Source organism: Microtus oregoni, unplaced genomic scaffold (genome assembly GCF_018167655.1).
Source record: "Microtus oregoni isolate MIOR12 unplaced genomic scaffold, Mior012 000021F_ref0000039, whole genome shotgun sequence".
Classification (NCBI taxonomy): domain Eukaryota; kingdom Metazoa; phylum Chordata; class Mammalia; order Rodentia; family Cricetidae; genus Microtus; species Microtus oregoni.
The window spans coordinates 22,888,332-22,909,747 of NW_024543080.1; the positions used below are offsets into that span (position 1 = coordinate 22,888,332).

At 44.0% G+C, this 21,416-nt stretch overlaps 1 protein-coding gene across 1 annotated transcript; it reads left to right on the forward strand.

Moving 5' to 3' along the window:
- The first annotated feature begins 2,335 nt into the window (after positions 1-2,335).
- On the forward strand, positions 2,336-21,103 carry Cnga1 (cyclic nucleotide gated channel subunit alpha 1). The gene is made up of 9 exons (XM_041671600.1): positions 2,336-2,371; positions 7,956-8,076; positions 8,766-8,864; positions 10,259-10,321; positions 13,871-13,912; positions 14,002-14,112; positions 14,637-14,744; positions 16,297-16,403; positions 19,689-21,103. Exons 2-9 carry the CDS (start codon positions 7,970-7,972, stop codon positions 21,101-21,103), a joined length of 2,052 nt encoding a protein of 683 aa, XP_041527534.1. The 5' UTR covers positions 2,336-2,371; positions 7,956-7,969.
- Positions 21,104-21,416: the final 313 nt, after the last annotated feature.

A 21,416-nucleotide genomic window follows, 5' to 3' on the forward strand; every position in this document is an offset into this window, starting at 1 on the left:
CAGTCTCAGGGTCGATATCCATCCTCCTCGTTATCATTGGAACCACTCAGTGCTGGGAGGCGAAGGCCATGACATCATGGTACTGCCCGCTCCACCGCTGCAGCATTTGGCACCTAGTGCTATCTTATCATCTGTCTATTGCTTACCACTCTGGCCATCTCCTGTCACCTATGGAAGCTTTTGTGTCCTTCTGTCTCTCCATAAGGTACCATTCCATTGTAAAATTGGCAGTGTCTCACTTAGAAACCTCCAACCCTCATCTTCTTTTAGAAAACAGGCTGCTCAACATATCAGTCTCTCTCTCTCTCTCTCTCTCTCTCTCTCTCTCTCTCTCTCTCTCCCCTTCTCCCATCTCTGTGCCCCTGCTGTGCTTTTCTGAATGCAACCTTATTTTATTTATTTATCTTTTTGTATAGTTGCTTTAGTACCTACTAAAGAGCCTACATAGGATCCTGTTTGGATCATTGTTGATGGTTCTGCTCAAGATTGCTCCAGACTTTCTTTCTTTTCAGGGAATTTTATTCCAGATTCCCTGAAGAGGAGTGGGTATATCCTCTTGGCTCCTCTAACACCTCTGTCCTGAACCACCTCTGTGCAGGCGTGATGCTGTGGCTCCTCAATATTGCTCCACCCGTTCTTAAGTGTGCTCTCTGGACAATAAATGCTGCCATCACCTGCTGTGTCTGCATGGCCTCTGGGTCATCCAGTGCAGAATTTCAGCAGGAACTCAGTGCATGGGGCAAGGGGCAGGTGGTGAGTCAGGATAATGAGTGCCCTGGATGGGCCACTCTGTGTGCTGGCCTTGTGTTTGTTATCTGTTATCTGTATTATCTGTTATCTGTGTTATCTGTTATCTTGACTTCCAATTAAGTCGCTGTTCCTGCACCATTCCTTGTGCTGGGTGGTTTTCGACAACTTGACACAAGTCTAGATGTGTTCCGAGGGACTTTCAACCAAAGAATTAGTTCTATCACGCTGGCATGGCCCTATCTGTACAACATTTTCTTGATTGCTGATTGACATGGGAGGGCCCAGCTCACTGTGGGCAGTATCATCCCTGGGCTGGTGGTCCTGGGTGCTTTAAGAAAGCAGGCTGCGCAAGTCATGAGAACAAGCCAGTAAGCAGCTCCCCTCCATGGGGAGTAAGCAGTTCCTGCCTCCAGGTTCCTGACTTGAGTTCTAGGCCCAACTTCCTGGGGCAATGTAGCTGGGTTTTTGTTTTTTTTTTTTTTTTTTTTTTTTTTTACTCTTTGGGGGCCTGCCACCAGCTCCCAATTAAATACACAGAGACTTGTTCTTACTTATGAATGCCTGGCTTTAGTTTGACTTGTTTCTAGCCAGCTTTTCTAATTAAATTATCCCATTTGACTCCATCTATTTAACTACATTTTACCTCTGGGCTTTTTGCCTTTCTTTATTCTGTATAGCTTTCTTTCCTGTTTATTCCAGGGCTGGTTGTGTGGCTGGGTGACTGGTCCCAGTGCCCTCCTCTCTCTCTCCTCTTCTCACTCTTCATCTCGCTCTCCTCCCTAGATTTCTCCTCTTATTTATTCTCTGCCCACCAGCCCTATTTCTCTCTCCTGCCTCGCTATTGGCTCTTCAACTCTTTATTAGACCAATCAGGTGTTTCAGACAGACAAAGCAACACAGATTTACAGGATTAAGCAAATGCAACATAAAAGAATTCAGCCCATCTTTGTATCAGAATGTTCCATAGATGTCTGTCTGGTCCTTTTGGTATGGAGCATGGTTTCTTTCATTGATTTTTTTTTTATTTTAATTTTTTTCATCTTAAAAATTGATTTACTTTTTTGGCTGTTTTGTACATGTCTCTTTCTCCTTTTCTCACTCCTTGCCCTCCCTCTCTTCCTTAGATTTCTTCTCCCAACTGTTTCTAACTAGCGAGTCCCCCTCTTATTATCAGATCTTTTTGTTTATGCTTTGTGACTGTGTTCAACCAAGGCTATTCATATGTGAATGGAGCTACACATTTGGAGCATGGGCAATTTAGTAGTAACTAGACCATTAAAAACAAGGACTCCCCATCCTTCAGCAACAATGAGCTGCCAATATCTGCCTGGCCAGTGCTGGGCCCCATGAGCCCCTCCTTCATCCATAACTGAATGCTGACTGGTCCATTTTTCTGCGGGCCCTGTGCAGGCAAACAGCAACCCCTGTAGATCTATGAATGCAGCTGTTGCGGGAGGTCCTCCCGTTCCTCCAGCCTATAGCTGCTGAGATACCAGCCCATTGGGGCGTGGTCTCTCTCTCTTTAAAAAAGCGGCCACTTCCCTCTCCTCTCTCTCTTCACTTCCTGCTCCACCGGCAACTAGACTCCCTTCCTGGTTGCGCAGAGGGCTGACGGTGATCTGTAAGTTTTTTCCCCTTTAAATAAATACCACCCTATTAATCATAATTCCAAACTGGTGTGGCATTGTTTATGACTTACGCCTACATGCAGCAGCCGTATCATGCCCAGAAGACAACACTATATAGCACTCATTTCTATCATCCACCTCTTATTTTCTTTCTGCCCCCTCTTCTGTGATGTTCTCTGACCCTCAGAAAGGTGATGTGGATGTCCATTCTAAGGCTGGGCACTCAGCAGTGTCTTATTCTCAGCACCTTAACCAGTCCTGAGTCTTTGCACTAAGCACTGTTCATGAAAAAGAGAAGCTTCCCCGACACATCTGAAGGCAGCACTGTCCTTCTATTTGAGGAGGCAGTTTAATAACATATCCATCCAGCATGGCAGAAGCAGGTTCACCCTAGTGTCTATGAGCTCCCCAGCCATGAGCCTTGGCCAGATCCCCAGCACCAGGCATGAGCTCGCTCTTATAGAGTGGGTTTCATACCCAAACGGAATGAAATTGGTTACTACCAGAGCAATCATTTATACCATCATGCCTGCCTGCAAGTTGGTACTGGAGCAGGTATGGCCCACAGCTGGGGAAGCCCACTGAGGACCTTTCTTCCTTGGCTGCTTGCATTTCAACTTCTACTGCTGTGAGAACTGGGGACCAGGGAGGGAGGGCGCGTCCAGGTAAGCTTCAGCAGGATCTTTCTATGTTCAAGCCCAAAGTATGTGTTTTCTTTAGCTGAGGGACTTTGCAGTCTAGTTCTTGTGGTCAACCAAGGACAGGGTCAATAAGCTCTCTGTCTGGGGACAAGGGAAGTTACCTGAGCCTGGCATTGCTGCCTTCATTAAATAGCAAGGCTCCTGGGAGAAGCGTTATTCTCTCTCATCTTCTGCTTAAACTCTTTTAAAAATTGTATTTTTTTTAAATTTATTTATTTATTAAAGATTTCTGTCTCTTCCCAGCCACCGCCTCCCATTTCCCTCCCCCTCCCCTAATTAAGTCCCCCCCCCTCAGCCCGAAAAGCAATCAGGGTTCCCTGTCCTGTGGGAAGTCCAAGGAACCCCCCACCTCCATCCAGGTCTAGTAAGTTGGGCATCCAAACTGCCTAGGCTCCCACAAAGCCAGTACGTGCAGTAGGATCAGAAACCCAGTGCCATTGTTCTTGAGTTCTCAGTAGTCCTCATTGTCCGTTATGTTCAGAGAGTCTGGTTTTATCCCAGGCTTTTCCAGACCCAGGCCAGCTGGTCTTGGTGAGTTCCCAGTAGAACATCCCCATTGTCTCAGTGTGTGGGTGCACCCCTCATGGTCCTGAGTTCCTTGCTCGTGCTCTCTCTCCTTCTGCTCCTGATTTGGACCTTGAGAATTCAGTCCTGTGCTACAATGTGGGTCTCTGTCTCTGTCTCCTTTCATCGCTTGCTGAAGGTTAATATTCAAAATTGTATTTTTAATTAAATTTTAAAGTTATAGGTTTCCATATGACTTCTTCATATGTTCTTAGTTTGGTGACTCTTCCCTCTATCATTTCTCAAGTCCATCCTCCTACCTCCACATGCCTGTCTTAGCGTGGCCACCCCAGTGTTCCTCCTACTTTCATAGAACATGGGTTCTATTAGCCTCGTCTCTCTGAAAAACTTCCCCAATCCATCACAGCTTCTTTCTAGATTTCAGGTCTCTACAGACATTCCAAGATAAACATGGAAATTTAAATATTCAAAGCTCTTATCTACATATAAGAGCTAACATGAGGCATTTGACTTTCTGAGCCTGGCCTACCACTCTTGGTATGTTTTCCAGATCCACCAATTTTCTTATATTTCATAATTTCATTTTCCTTTCCAGCTGAATAAAATCTCATTGTGTGTGTGCCACATTGCCATTGTCCATGGAATAATTTCATTTCCTAGCTCCTGGGACTATAAAAACAATCAATGTGGATGTACACATATTTCTGTAGAATGCCTTAGATACGTTCGGGTACTAGAAGTGGAATATCTGGGTCACATGGTAGTTCTATTTTTCTTTTTCTGAGAAAGTGCCAAACTGATTTACATAGTGGCTGCCCCCATTTGTGCTCCTCAACAATGTATAAGGGCCTCTGGGTATGCCTTCATGGGCCTGTCGCTGTTGTGGTCAGTGGGCTTCACAGGTGGATAGAGAGCTGATTGTTTTATTCCTTGGAAGTTTGTGCAGCACCTTTGAACACTGTGAGAGCTGGAAGTACCTGTGTATTAAGAGGTAGACACAGAGAACAATGGGAACAAAAATGTGTGATGAATTCTTCCTCCCAAAAAATTACTGAAGTCATCACAGAGGGGATAGAGGAATTGGTTTTTGATCAGTAAGTAGGATTCTATCTTGGAAAGCAATGAAGAGTTCATGTTACAGGGGGCTGGAGAAGTGGCTCAATAGTTAAGAGTCCTTTTTACTCTTGTGGAGGACTCGGTTTCAGGTTCCAGCACCCATATGGCAGCTCACAATTGTCTGTCACTCCAGGAGGTCCTATCCACTTCTTTTCTCTATATGTTCTGCACACATGTTGTATACATACACACACTCAGGCATACACACACACACACACACACACACAATCAATATTGGAAAAGAATTCATGCTATGGGAACAGCATGATCATAAATGTAAACATGCCTGCCATGTACACTGGCAGGTGTACAGTGTAGCGAAGTGAACAAAGCTGATCAGAGCTCCTAAAGTATAGATACCTCGGTATGGTTTCTGTCCAGTGAGAGCAGTTCTACAGCTACCAGAACATTCCTAGGATGAGGGAAGTGTGTTTCTGCATCACTGTTATCTTTAGTTGTGTGTGCTTAGGGTGTACATGAGCACACGTGTGTGCAGGGAAGGTGCAGTGTGGGGAGGCCAGAGGTTGACACTGGGCGTCTTCCTCAATTACTCTCCACTCACTGAGTCTGGAAGCTTCTCATTTAAAAAGTCTGGATGATGAGAGAGCCCCAGGGATCCTGCTGTCTCTGTCTTGTCAGCACTGGGATGGCAGGCACACATCACCACACAGCAGCATTACATGCACTCTGAGGAATCAAACTCAGGTCCTCATGGTCGCATGGAAACCACATCACCGCCAAGCCATCTGCTGGCCCAGCCTCATCTTTCTTTTAATTTCTTCTCATGCTGGTCCTAGTTTAAGGTTCCTATTGCTGTGAAGAAACACCGTGACCAAAGCAACTCGTATAAAGGAAAACATTTCACAAAGGGTGGCTTGTTTACAGTTGCTGAGATTCCTTCCATTATCATCATGGCAGGGAGCATGGCAGCATACAGGCTGACATGGTGCTGGCTGCATCTTGATCAGAAGGCAACAGGAAGTGGACTGAGACACACTGTGTAGTATCTTGAGCATAAGAAACCTCAAAGCCTGCCCCCACAGTGACACACTTCCTCCCACAAAGCCACACCTCCTAATAGGGCCACTCCCTATGAGATGATAGAGCCCAGTTATATTCAAACTCCCACACTCGTGAACTTGGGACATACTTTGTAATGATTTTTGGTCCTTCAATAAATGACCTATGAGTGCATTTAAGGAGAAAATATTCTGATTGTCTTGAAAGTTTAGACTAACAGAAAACTTTGCAGTAAATTATAGAAAATATTACGCATATCTCCAAACAGCAGCAGAAAAGTTTGGCCACTAACATTCTATTTTATAATGTCTGTGTATGCGGTGTGTGTATGCATGTTTGCATGTGTATATTACTATGTGTATGTCCATGTATGGTTAAACACACATATGGAAGCCAAAGGTTGATGCCAGGTTCCTTTCTTGATCCCTTTCCACCTTATATATCGACTCAGAGTCTCTCCCCTGAACCCAGACGTCATTAATTTATCCAGTCTAGCTAGCCAGTTGACAGGGGATCCTGTCCCTTTCTCCCAAGCTCTGGATTCACAGATTCCAAGCCTGCCTGGCACTGGGTTCCTGGAGTCTAATCCAGGTCCTCATGCTAACATGGCAAGTACTTTATCTATTTACCAAGCCCTCTCCCCAGACCCAATGTTACTCTTATATTTTCTCCAAATCATAAAATCTGGATGATGCATCAGCCTTTCTTTCCCTCTCCCACTTCTCCATCTTCCTTCTTGCTTGCCTTTTATATACTTGCCATCTAATCTCCTCCCTGACTCTCATTCTGACAGTGTTTTCCAGCACTCTGTGTACTGACAGTCGAGAAAAGAGTTTGGTCATTTTCAAACACTAGATGGCACACCAGTTCTTCTCTGCCCCCTTCTCTTCCTCTTCTCCTTAGCTTTAATTTGGGGGACCAGGACCTAAGGGCCATTGTAAAGCTTGGGGTAACAGGCTCCAGACTGAGTTCCAAGCATGGTTCCCAAGCAGATCTGAGAGGATGCCCATTCTACTACAGTCTCCCCAGCACAAACTGAACTCCTGGTTCTTAGAACCCAAAGAACTGGTGACTGACTGACCAGGGATTTCTGCCTTAGAAAACCCAGGGGTCCCCTTGCCTATTCTTTTTTTGTTGTTGTTTGTTTGTTTTTGTTTTTTTTGAGACAGGGTTTCTCTGTAGCTTTGGAGCCTGTCCTGGAACTTGCTCTGTAGACCAGATTTGCCTTGAACTCATAGAGATCCTCCTGCCTCTGTCTCACAAATGCTGGGATTAAAAGCATGTGTTACCACCACCAGGCCCCTTGCCTTTTTTTGCTGACTGTTGTTGATTTTTTAAATCTCAGTTCTGCTTTCCAAGTATCATAAATGTGTATATGACTGTGTAATCCTTAAAGACACTGATAAACTGAACTGCACAGGACTCTGGGACATGCAGGTATTTTTATTTTGTTCTGTCTTGGTAGACCACAAAAGCACATCATAAGTGGAGAGGATCAGATGCTGTGTGCCAAGGGACAATATTGGATGCTGTGGGCCAAGGGAGAGGATTAGATGCTGTGGGTCATTCCCTGTATTTAACACCCAACAACTGTTTCAAAAATCCTTGTAAATTTACCAAATTTACTTCTGAGGAAAAGTTATGCGAGTAGAGTAGAGTTGTTAAAATGTAACACCAAGATTTAGGACTGGAAGTAGAACTCAGTGGTAGAGAACATGTCTACCATGTGTGAGGCCCTAGCTTCTATTCACAACATCAAAGAAGCAATAGCATGTCCCCATCACAGAAAACAAAACAGGATTTGCTCAATGAGCAGCCATTCCCTGAATGCCTACTATGTGCCAAGCACCCTGTCGCTGAGGCAGAGTTCTTTACAAAGCTTACAGTGTAGCTGTGATGATGGAGAACATGGCGGTTTAGCATATGAGGAAATTATTCCAATGTGTGTACATTGCTGTAGCAGAAAAGGGGGAATGTGGTTAGTTTACTTCGGAGTGAGGAGTCCTTGCATCGGACTCCAGAGATGGCAAGCACCTGCCCAGCCTCAGTCCCAGGGTCACGGGCAAAGGCACGGAGGTGTGGAACAGTGTGGCTCAGTTGAGGAACCGCAGCCTGGACACGTTTTCCTCCTCAGTAAAACTCTGTTGTTGCAGCCCAGCCCCTGACGTGTGAACATAAAAACGTCTTCTCATTAACAAGTCTCATTTCTTCTCAGACCTTAACCTCACCATGAAGACAAATATTATCAACACATGGCAGTCCTTTGTAAGAATCCCCAATGCGATCGTCCCAGCTACTGGACAGGAAATCCGGCGGATGGAAAACGGAGCGTGCAGGTGAAGCTATGCTCCTTCTCACACCTTGTTAATGCAAGCACAGTTTTTGTTTTAGCTTATCCAGGCTAGATTTCAATTTAGCTTTGTAATTTGTATTCTTAAAATTCATTATCTATCTAATTTAGTGAATGTATTTATACAAGCGAAGCTTGTCTATTGCGTGAAGAGTGTTATGGAGGGTTGTTTATGGAAGCACCTATAAGGGACTATGGCAAATACTTCTTTACTTTCCCCGTGGGAAATATAAAACCCAAATAGATGATGTTGCTATACATCAATGTGAAAAGGTATATAGAATATGAAATCTAACAATATAATTTGATAGTATGATTTGAAATAGTTACCCTTAAATGACTAGAATATGTGTATGTGATAGAATTTTCTTTTAATAGAAGGAAATATCAGGAAGTGGTAGTTCATTCATATGTATAAAATAATCTAAAATTAGGTACTATTGGATAAACATTGACATTGACCATTGCATCTAAAAGTAGCCATGGTGAAGATCTGAAGAGTGTATTCCTAGCAATCACTGGGCACACACTCTATAAAATAGGTTCCTACCTATTCTAACCATACATGTGCGTGGGTCTGAAGAGGGGTGGAAAGTGATGGAGTGAGGGCTCACCTGGATGACAGGTGGGCCGGTTAAAACACGAATCCAATTCACCTCTGCTTCTCTTTGGCAGCTCCTTTTCTGACGACGACAATGCCTCTCTGTCTGAAGCAGAGAGTGAGGACTCTTTCTTTAGAAACAGCTCACACAGAAGGCAAGGACCATCCCAGAGGTGAGCGGGGCCGTCTACCTGCCGAAATGCGTCTTTTAAATATCACTGAAATGAAAAGTCTCCTATTCCTTCTACGGGGTGGCTTGACACATGCTCTTGTCAATGAGACACTTTGCAAGATCTCCTGAGTACCTTGCTATTTCTGTCCCTTACCTTTGCCCTCTTTTGGAAAGCTGCTGACGTTTAATTATTTATGATCCCAGGGTTCCCAGTCATAAATATTCCCCGTCATGTTCCCTGAAACTAATGCCTGTTCCTCAGAAACTTGCCCCAGTTCCTCCCTTGACCTGAGCCTGCAGGAATAAGGGTCCCAAACAGTGAGATGTTGAGTAGGAGAACTGGGGATGGGAGACAAAGATGAGAAAAAGAGAAGACAAAGCAATAACTGGGACCAGGCGGCATTGCATAAACTGATGAGTTACGCTGAGCAGCTTTAAGAAGTATGGCTTTATATATACTATTCACGGGAAGAAAATGGCCAAGGGCAGCAGAGAGCTAAATCAGTTGATGTTAGCAAAGAGAATACAACTTAGACACAGATGCCTCAGGACAGATAATCACAGCTCTGGGGAAGAGCTGGGTCTTAAGAATCTACAATCTTGACTCCTTCGAGGCCCTGGCTCCAGTCTCAGACTGGCCTGGCCTTGCCAAATCTGTTCCTGGACAATGACAGAGAACTAAAGTTGCCTTTGTCTTATCATCAGGGCCTCTTAGAAAGTCTTGGGTGTGTCTGGGTCCCCACATTTCCTTAATTTCCTACTTCTTTTGAATTCCTTCTTCAGAGTCCTGGAGCTGCATACGAGAGGGTGGGCTATCATTCTCTAAACTGCTAGATCTGGCAGAGCCTGCTCCCAGGAAATAAAATGTGAGATTAGAAAAGTATAATGACCATACGGGAAGTAAAGCAGTCACATTCAAGTATAGACCCTGAAGCCACTGAAGGTTGAAGGAGTGTGGTATAGCAGGGATCAGGGTTTCTGATCCTATGCAATGTATTTTATTCTTTGTTATCATTTTCCCTCTTTTTATTTATTCCTGTGTCTAACTCTAGCTTTCTACTTATTTATTTGAAGTATTTATTCCTCCTCTTTCTGTCTTCTCTGACTATCTGGGGTCTTCTGGTGGAAGTTGGTGCCATCCATCTGGGCTCACTCCAGGCCAGAGATGACGCTAATTTTTGGTATGCGCTTAACCAACAATCAGTCGCTAACCACTTGGGGTCAATGCACTGGCTTCTGGCAAGCTGTGTGTCACAGAAGTTCTGTCCATCTTAAGCAGTGACCTGGGCAATGTTATAAAGTGAGCAGGAAACTGTAGTGGTTTGTTTTTTAAGGCAGTTTGCTGACCATGAGCAGAGTGGTCATTGTGCTCTCTCTGTGTTTTTCCTCTTCCAGGGAGCAGTACTTGCCAGGCACTATGGCTCTTTTCAATGTTAACAACAGCAGCAACAAAGAGCAGTAAGTACATCTACGGAAGAAAATGAAAACAAGTAAAAATAACTAGCAGTATCTGCATTTGAGATACAGCTAATACTTAGTGCTTGAACTAATTTAACAGAGACGACATTCTGTTATTTTTCTGTTTGCTTTTTCCAGATATATGTTGTTTGTATCTGGAAAATGTATCTGTTCCCTATTAAAATTGACATGTCTATATTTTATTCATTTACTTGAATATGTTTGTTAAAAGGTCCATGTTATATATGCAATTTGCCCTTCCTTAGGACAGAATGGATGCCAAAGGTCACACAACACTGAACCCGTGTACCTTGGGCCACATTCTTCAGGAGACAGCCTCTGAGACAGAGGTCTGTGTGTAGATATTTATGGGATGTGCCCTTTAGCATGACATCTGGAAGGGAGTGAGGGTGACAGAATTACCTGGGCAGAGGGAGATGCTGATTTCAGAGAAGAGGTTTGCTCTTATGGGAGTTTTGGCATCCGTATGTGCTTTCAGCTCTGTGTCATCCTCAGGTGACAGAACTGGGCCTTTGCAGTCACAGGGAGTCATCCAATGAGAGCAGCCCCAGGAAGCTGGGAGATAAATTTTAGAATGGTAGTGGTTTCCTCATTCTAGGCCTTTTTTCCGAGGGCAAGGAGAAGCTGGGTTGTCAGCACTCAAGTGTTGGTGCGTGGAGAATGCATACCTGAAACCTATGTGTAATTGTAGCCTCACAACCCAGCTGTGCCCTGCTCAGATGCACTCTCTTAAAGGAAAACTCTGGGCTGCCCTTTCCAAGGCTTCTGGATGTTCTTTTGTCCTGTTCAAGCTTGTAAGAAGGTCAACGGGCTGCAGAAAGATCTCTGACAACTTTCGATGTTTCTGAGGTTTACACAGAAACCCCTTATCTATTTTTATTCATTCTAGAGCCCTCTCATCATTGTGCAGAATTTCTCCCGGTCTAGGGAAATGCAGACATATAGCTAATCACCATGCCTTCCTTGGGATGTGGCTACTAGACTCGTCCATCCACTATCAAAGACGGGTTGGGGAAATCCAAAAGATGCCATCATGGATCATGTGCCCGTCAGATACTTTTCTGACTTTTCATTGCATAGCAACAACACTGCCTACCTTTGATGATCAGCATCATAAACTTTCCAGTCTGGTGATTCTTCTCTGCCAATTGGTTTCTTGGAACGAGGAGTCGAAAGTGGCCAGGGACTAGTCATAGATTAATATTTAATAGGACTGTAGCTGTTCTCTTTGGCAGAAGTGTAGATGCTCTCTCATCAAATGAGGACCTCTAGAGGCACAAAACCTAGATGTGCAGGGTTGGGAAGTGTACTTTCCCTCATTAAGTACCTTAGTTCCTAGACCGATTCATTCTATTCATGTATAGGCGTAGAGCACCACCTAATGCCCGACCAGTCTTTTCTCACACACACACACACAGTATCCTAGATTATAGTAACTCATCTTCAAGAAATCTGCACTCCATGGCAACATTTCGGTGGTGCCTTCTGAAGCTCACTCCATACCTGTACCACATCAGACACTTCTGGGTGGAGTAGCATACAATAGGACCATTAGATTCCAAACTCAGTATCTGTGCTGGCTACTTTTATGTCAACTTGACACAAGCTATGGTCAGTAGAGAGGAGGGAGCCTGAGTTGAGAGAATGCCTCCATAAGATTGGTCTGTAGGAGCCGGGCAGTGGTGCCGCACTCCTTTAATTCCAGCACTCAGGAGGCAGAGGCAGGCGGATCTCTGGGAGTTCGAGGCCAGCCTGGTCTACAAGAGCTAGTTCTGGGACAGGCACCAAAGCTACAGAGAAACCCTGTCTTGAAAAACAAAAAAAAAAAAAAAAACAAACAAACAAAAAAAAAAAAAAAGATTGGCCTGTAGGATATTTTCTTACTTTGTGACTGATGGGGGAGGGCCAAGTCCTTGTGGGTGGTGTCATTACTGGGCTGGTGGTGCTGGGTTTACAAGAAAGCAGACTGAGCAAACCATGATGAGCAAGCCAGTAAGCAGTACCCCTCCACAGCTTCTGCATCAGCTCCTGCATCCAGGTTCTTGCTCTGCTTGAGTTCCTGTCCTGACTTCCTTTGATGATGAATAGTGATGTGGAAGCGTAAGTCAAATAGACCCTTTCCTCCCTCTCTTGCTTTTGGTCATGGTGTTTCTTCACAGCAATAGTAATCCTATCCAAGGCAGTATCCAACACCACTTTTCTTTTTCTGTAAAGTAGACCTGAAATGTTGCTACACAGCAGTCTGTATAGGGGGGTCATGCTTTAGAAACACCTACACAGTGATACTGGTCAAGTTTGTAGCAAAAAGCAATATATACCATAATATAAATCAGTTAGTATCAAAATATTTGATGTCTTTTCTCTGTTGACAAGGACCCAACATAGTTAATTTGCCATCAAGTGACTACTCTCCTTAGGAACTAAGCATGGGAGTCACATTATAACAGCAGTGCTACCTACATGATCCAAATGCCCTGTAACTAAAGGCACGATGCTCAACACCAGCTATAGTGAGCAGGAGGCCATGTGTTGTGCCCAAATATGGCCTTTAGTTTTTGTTTCCATGGATGCCGTACTTTTAACTACATTGTGCCAGCATGCAGATGCCCCATGGAGGCTGGATTAATCAGCTAGCCGAATCCTTCAGTCTACTTGGTTATTCTCTTACCTGGGATACAAGGATTTTCAAACGTTGTGCCCACGAATCTATTCGTCTACCTTTTCTCTAGACCTGTTCTGCCTGATCATTCAGTCCTTTTCCCATCTAGGTCCTTAACCAAACAGTTAAGGCATTTGCGAATCTTCAGGTATCCTTAAGTTAACCATCCTTTTCCATAGAGAGTAAGCGACTGAATGGTACTTGAAGCTGTGTCACTGGGGAGATCGACTACACCACTGCGTTTCCAAACCACTTGTAGATAGTTTCATAGTATAAACATAGCCTCCTTGGGGTTGCCAACCCAACCCATCCACGATCTATGCTCCAATAGTTACTCCTAAAAAACCCTTCCTACAGGTAGGCCATGAGGGGTGGGTGCGGATGACACAGCGGTGAGTGATATGGGCTGGCATGATGTGCTTATCCACCTTCTCAGCAACTTCTTCCCCGTGGTTTATGTTCTATCTCAGGTCTCCTGCTTGACCATATTCTGGGTTAATGTCCAACCTCATGACCTGATTGAATGACCACAGAGCTTTTTACCACTCATGAAAAAAAAAATGCTGTCAACAAGATTATTCCCTTGAAAAAGAATTTATGGCATTTTTTTGAGAGTCTCAATGTTTTAATTTGAATATATATGAAAATGGTATCAAACACTTAAAGTAAAAAAAACATTGCTTTCACATATTAGAATTCTGGAAGTATACTCATTCGGAGATTTATTTATTTTGGCCACCGTTTTAGTTTCCAAGAACCGTGGCAGGACTTTGATTGCATGGCTAAGAATCCTTGCTCAATGGAAAGGAAAGTAGAAAGAAACGGGGGTTTAATGGTGTGATCATGTGACAGATGCTCTTTTTCTTTAGAGACCCTAAAGAAAAAAAGAAAAAGAAGAAGGAGAAGAAGAGGTAAGCCAGACTTTGCATGAATGGCCCTAAATGTTTTTCTGTCTGTGCGTTATTTGCATATGGTAACAATACATACTCAACTTTTCCAGCAAGGCAGATGATAAGAATGAAAATAAGAAGGACCCAGAGAAGAAAAAGAAGAAGGAGAAGGAAAAAGAGAAGAAAAAGAAGGAGGAGAAAGACAAAGACAAGAAGGAAGAGTAAATAGTTTTTACTGACATTGGAAATAGACATGAGCTGGCAATGGGTTTTAGACGTAGGTAAAATTTCCCAAAGCATAGAGAAAGCTTTGGAGCAAAGAGGCCCAAATAAAGGCAAATGTCCTTAAATAAGAACAAACATTTTGTATAAACTGCTATCAAAAGAGATTAAAAGCTTTCATCTAGGTTCCCTAAAGTTAGTTAGTATGAATTTCCTAATTAAGGATTTTTGCTGTGTTGGGTAATTCTCCCCCACAAGCATCGCTGAGGAAGAACTTCCTCTAGATATTCAGAATAATGATCATCAGGTACCTAGGAGCTCATGAGTCTGTAAAGACCAAAATAAAAACCTGATAATCTCATCAACACTTTGGAGTAGTCTCTACTGCCTGACAAGTATCCCAAAGCCACGATGCTTTCGGCAACAGCACAATCATGGTTGATTGACATACCATATTTGATACGATAAATGCAAATATGCTTGTTTCTTACTAACTGTCCCCTTTGTTTCTAATTGTGGCTAGGGAGAAGAAAGAAGTGGTGATTGTTGATCCTTCAGGAAACACGTACTACAACTGGCTGCTTTGCATCACTTTACCTGTGATGTACAACTGGACAATGATAATTGCAAGGTTTCCATATGTGTTTTCTGTGGATATCAGAACGCTTAGAAGTCTACTGCCTGCATACTTTGACCTAGGGTTCTTGGGACAATCTTCTCCACTACATGTTGGGAAACGTGGCTGAATCATTCTCAGTGTGTTCACCTGAGGTCAGGGTGTCTTTGATTCTCAACATGCGTGGACGTACAGTCCTGGGATGAGACGGGGAGGAGAGTAGACGTGTTCTTTTAAACTTCTAATTGTTCAGTCATGGGATTCGGGCACTAGGAGAAACTGTAATTCTCGGTCTATCAATAATAATAATAATAATAATAATAATAATGGAAAACAATGAAAGATCTGGTATCTTTTAGAAACATCTCAGTTGTTCAAGATTAGGAACATTTTTCCCTCAGACTTTTTGGGTGCAGACAGGAAATACAAGCTGTTAGGAATATTTCCTAACGCAAGCTCCCTGCTGATGCAAAATTCCCAATCAAGCCAAATCAAAACATGCCAAATTGAGAAATATCCTGGTTTAATGGGAGTTCCACACTCTTGGGTGGCCCCAAGGGGTGCGAGTGCGACCCCCTGGAGGAAGGAAAAGGGACCTTGTTTTCTTCTTTTGGGAGCTCATTTAAATACCCTGGGGAATGGTTCTGACCCCACTTTGCTGGGATTTGGAGTCCAGAGTGCTAACTCTCAGGGTCAGGGGGCTAGGATAAACTCAAGGGGCTGGGGCCTAAGCTCCCAACTTAACACAAGCTTGGTGATCAATGAGTTTCACCCCGTGATATTTGACTTTAGCTTCAAGCTATTTATTATTTTATGCATATATACGGGATATGTGTGTGAGGGTCCACATGCACATGTGTGCATATGTGTGTGGAGGTCAGAGGTCAGCCTTGTGTGTCCTCAGGATGCTCTCTACCTTGTGTTTTGAGATAGGGGTTCTCACTGACCGGGAACTTGCCGATATGACTGGACTGGCCGCAGTGAAGCGTGGGGCCATGCTCCTCTCTGCTGCTCCGCAGCTAGGAGGACAAGCGTGTGCCAACACGGCAGTCTAGTTGTCGATGCCGCGCTGTTAATGTGGGTTCTGAGGACTGAACGCAGAACCTCATGCGAGCACCTTGTCATGGAAGGATTGCCAGCTGAAACGATGTCTTCTTTGTTGTTGTTGTTGTTGGCTTTTGAGACAGGGTTTTTCTGTGTAGCCTTGGCTGTCCTGGAACTCTCCCTGCAGACCAGGCTGGTCTTGAATTTGGAGATCCTCCTGCTCTGCTTCCCAAGTGCTGGGATTAAAGGCATGAGCCACCATGCCCAGCTAATTCTTACCTAATGTCTATCGATACAAGTCCAACTAGTATTGATGGAAAAGATGTTAGAATTCAGAAATATGAGGAAATGAATCATTCCTGTGAAAGGAATGATTTGGAAAAACTGTGATTGACCAAATACATTCTAAAAACCCATTTAGCCTTAGCATGCTGTATGTCTCATCACAAACAATATACACAAAGCGGCTTTCTATTTCAATCCGTCTCCATGTCATTTTTTTATGCACGTCTTTCTTTTATAGAGCATGTTTTGATGAACTCCAGTCTGATTACCTAGAATACTGGCTCATTTTTGATTATGTATCAGACATGATCTACGTTGTTGACATGTTCGTACGAACAAGGACAGGTACGTGTGATCTACTTTGGGTCGTCTGAAATTTCTTGCTTTTATCTCTACTATATAATAATGAAATTTCCACACCCAACTGTTCTTCAAGGTAAACTCACAACCTCAGTGGAAAACATGAGTGATGTGTTCCCCCTCGCTGGCTTAGGTCACTCCAACTGATCCAGGAAGATGTTGCTAGGACACCTTAATCTTTTCTAACCTTTATTTTATTTTATTTTATTTTTTTTTGAATATGGGTGTTTTGCCTGCTTATTTGTCTGTGCACCATGTGCATGCAATACCAGAGAAGGCCAGAAGAGGGTGTCAGATCCCCTAGGGCTGGAGTTACAGGTTGTTGTGAGCTACCATGTGGGTGCTTGGGGATTGCACTCAAGTCCTCTGGAAGAGCAGCCAGTACTCTTACCCCCTGAGCCATCTCTCCAGTCCCCTAAGTAACTTTTTGAGTGTGGATTAGTGGTTTTTTTCTTCATTGTCTTAGTTATTGGGTTTATGCCAGGCAGAAGAATAAAGAACAGAAATATTTAGTCAGTCTCTGTGGGTAAAGGGCAATTTCTGCCACATATGGAGATACTTTAAAAGGGCACAAAGAAAAGTGTCACTGCTTTCCAGAAGCCTCTTAATAGAGATTTTACAGGAAATATAAACTTTGTGGTTCACAGTGGTGTATCGTTAAGTAGGGTTTACCATCCCCCGCCTCTCTACTTACAGTGTGTTTAGTAAGCAGGTGTAAAGTGTACTGTTTTCACACTGCTCCCTTCCCTGACCCCCCCCCCCCCCACGCTGTAAATACTACACACAGCATAGAAGCCTCTAAGGGTCGCTGAGGGCTTGCTCTCTAGAGGTCAGCGCAGGGCTCAGCTGCCGGAGCTTGGCTGTCCCTGTAGTAGCCACCGTAGGAGAAACAAACTCCCTTACTGACACAAGGCTTCAGCAAGCACGCACGCGAGGCCCACAGGAACTGCCCAGAAGAGAAGATCCTAGGTGATGAAGGACAGCCTGCAGGACAAGAGCGAGGAGGGCAAATGCAGTCTGAAGAGATTGATGTTTCACGCTGAAGGCGAAAAGCATGTTCCCGTGAAACAGTGTGATAACGGGGCAGGTGTCCACACTTCTGAGAGCAGGCCTAGGATTCTGCCAAGGAGTATCTGCAACATTTGCTACAATGTCATCGGTTCTGAAGCTAACTAGAGTTAGTGAGACCCTGCAGGTTATGGACTGGGCCTGATAAGGCTCTTCCTTACTTCAGGTGTCAGGCACACTGCCGGAAGCAAACACCTGTATTTTGAGATCTGTATTTTGTTTACAGCCATCTTAACTTGCAGGCAAGTTCTGGACCTAGGACATTAGCCTAGTGAGACCTGCAGGCACCAGGCTTTTAGCAAACAATTTGCATTTTCCTTCGTTAGTCAACAATCACAGACCCTCCGTATTTATTTTTCGGCTTGGGATGTCTCCAGGCTTGAATTCCTGCAGACATGACACCCCTTCCCTTCCCCTTTGCCCATTTGCTATATAAACAGCTTCTGAGGATATACTAAACGGCGGGTTTGATCAGAAATACTGTCTTGCCGTCACTCCTCCTGTCTCTTGCTCTTCCATTCCTCTCCCATAGGTTTATCAGGGACCACTGTTCGCATCCCGCTGGCCGGGATAGCACACGACTCGACCTGCATTTCTGGTCAAATAACTATACATTAGGCTTCCCACGATCCCTCCTCAGCTTCAGTATTGGCTAGCATGGCTCACCAAACCAAAAAACAAAAACACATTTTCTAGTTTAATCTATTAGTAAAGGATATAATAAAAGAGGTGAACAGGCAGATGCAGAGGTACGGAGGACAAGTGTGGAAGGGCTGGAGAGCAGGAGCTGTTGTCCTCACGGAATTAGGGTATGACACCCTTCTAACACCCTGCATTTGCTCTCTCACTTGGATGCTCTCTGATCACCAAAGCTGTGGGACCCTCACCCCTTATTCTCAAGGGGGCAAGAAGAAATATTCTAGCAGAATGTTTTCCCAGGAAGATAGTGGCCTTCCCCTCTCCCACCAGGGAAATATTGAACACAAGGTCACTTTACTTTGCTCAGCCCAGCCAGCCTCCTGGTACAAGCTGATAAAGATGGCCTAACTCAAGAACAGTGGCCTTGCTCTAAGAACAAGGAAAAAGCTGACTTAACAAAATGGGAAGGAGCAAAAGTTCTTGTACCTGTGCCAAAGCAGCTTCAAAGATTCTCTTTGTAGTTATGCCTTTAAAAGCTTACCCCACAGAGGAGATACAACTCCTCTCTCTACCTCATTGTAACAGGGATGGAGATGAGTTCCAAACATGTTTGTATTATGCTGATTACACCTTGCTTAGTCTGGGCCTCTCTGGTGGTCTCTCTGGGGGTCGTAATCTGGCCACAACAAAGCCAATGATCTTTATGGAAGGCTTTTATCGTATAAACACAATAAGTAGCAGAATTAAGTTCCTTTCCAGCACCTCTCCTCCTGGAGAAAGTGGGGGTGGAGGTTAAGAATGTCGAGTCTGTAAATGTCTGTTTCTGGTGACCAGCCCCATTTAGGAGCCTGCCAGGAGTTGCCTCACAGAACAAAGATACTTTTACCACCAAGCGCTGGAGCTCTGCATCCAGAGCTGAGGCCATGGTCAAATATCAGAACAAAAGATACCACTAGCATTTTGGTTTCTCGGGAACTCATAAGGTTTTTAACAGTGGTGTGTCCGAAATTGGGGACAGGAACCAAATATGCAATTTATAATAATGCTGCAGAATATGAATGTGATTCATTAGAGAAATGATTTTACCTGTGTAGCTAAAATCATATATCAAACAACCAATCCATCATTCTATCTACCTACCTACTTACCTATCTGTCTATATATTACACTAAAAAGTGTCATTTTTCTATTTCTACAACAGACTCTTCTATAATGACATGTAGGTTTGGTCATAGGGGTCATTCTAAAACTAAAGATATATTTATTGAAAAGTATTCTTATTTTGTCCTAAACACAGCTGATTAAGAGTTGCTGTAGAGGGACTGGAGAGATGGTTCAGTGGTTAAGAGCAGTGGCTGCTCTTCCAGAGGACGTGGGTTCAATTCCTAGCACCCACAGGGCAGCTCACAACTGTCTAGGACTCCAGTTTCAGGGGATCTGACACCTTCTACCAACAAACATAAAGTTAGATAAATTATTTTTAAAAAAAGAGTTACTATAGAAAAAAAAATCACAGTGGCATAGCAAGCAGAAACAGCCCGTCTTTTCTCTCTTCTACTGTAGGTTACCTGGAACAAGGGTTGCTGGTGAAGGACAAAGTAAAACTCATAGAGAAGTATAAAGCGAACTTGCAGTTTAAACTTGACGTTCTGTCAATGGTACCCACTGATCTGCTGTATTTCAAGATAGGGTGGAACTATCCAGAAATTAGGTTAAACCGGCTGTTGAGGATCTCTCGAATGTTTGAGTTCTTCCAGCGCACAGAGACAAGGACCAACTATCCAAACATCTTTAGGATTTCTAACCTTGTCATGTACATTGTCATTATTATCCACTGGAACGCGTGTGTGTACTACTCCATCTCGAAGGCTATTGGATTTGGGAATGACACATGGGTCTACCCCGACGTGAATGATCCTGAATTTGGCCGCTTGTCTCGAAAATATGTCTACAGCCTTTATTGGTCTACGCTGACTTTGACAACCATCGGCGAAACTCCGCCTCCTGTGCTGGATTCTGAGTATATCTTTGTGGTAGTTGACTTCTTAATTGGAGTTTTAATTTTTGCCACCATTGTCGGTAACATAGGTTCCATGATTTCCAATATGAATGCAGCCAGGGCGGAATTTCAAGCAAGAGTTGATGCTATCAAGCAATACATGAATTTCCGAAATGTGAGCAAAGATATGGAAAAGAGGGTTATTAAATGGTTCGACTACCTCTGGACCAACAAAAAAACAGTTGATGAGAAAGAAGTCTTGAAATACCTACCTGACAAACTAAGGGCAGAGATCGCCATCAACGTCCACTTAGACACGTTAAAAAAGGTCCGCATCTTTGCAGACTGTGAAGCTGGTCTGCTGGTGGAGCTGGTGCTGAAGCTACAGCCCCAGGTGTACAGTCCTGGCGATTACATATGCAAGAAAGGGGACATCGGGCGAGAGATGTACATCATCAAAGAAGGCAAACTTGCTGTGGTGGCCGATGACGGAATCACCCAGTTTGTCGTGTTGAGTGATGGCAGCTACTTCGGTGAGATCAGCATTCTCAATATCAAAGGCAGCAAGGCTGGCAACCGAAGAACAGCCAATATTAAAAGCATTGGCTACTCAGACCTGTTCTGCCTCTCGAAAGATGACCTCATGGAAGCGCTTACGGAGTACCCAGATGCCAAAACTATGCTGGAAGAGAAAGGAAGGCAGATCTTAATGAAAGATGGTCTACTGGATTTAAACATCGCAAATCTGGGCAGTGACCCCAAAGACCTGGAAGAGAAGGTCACACGAATGGAAGGCTCAGTCGACCTCCTGCAAACCCGATTTGCCCGCATCTTGGCTGAATACGAGTCGATGCAGCAGAAACTCAAGAAAAGGTTAACCAAGGTCGAGAGATTTCTGAAACCACTTATCGAAACAGAATTTTCAGCTCTCGAGGAGCCTGGAGGAGAAAGTGAGCACACAGAGTCTGCATGGGACTGAAAAGCTGGACATCAACAGAAACATGCATCCCATAATCTTCATGAGCACTTGGCCAGAGACAACTGCCCATTGGAAGAAAGCAGATTCATCTGGGAAATGTTTCTATGGGGAAAATGTGTGTGGCTGGATGGCATAAATCCATGTGCAATACTACAATTAAAGACTCATCTAACCCCGGGATTTTTCATAGTGGGTCGGTGCAAGGATATGGACTGATTACTATGTGTGTATCAGGATATGCTTCCCCCCACACAGATACCCCTTTTCTGTAATAATCCTTGTAAAAGCGAATCAGTATTTCACACTTTCAAGT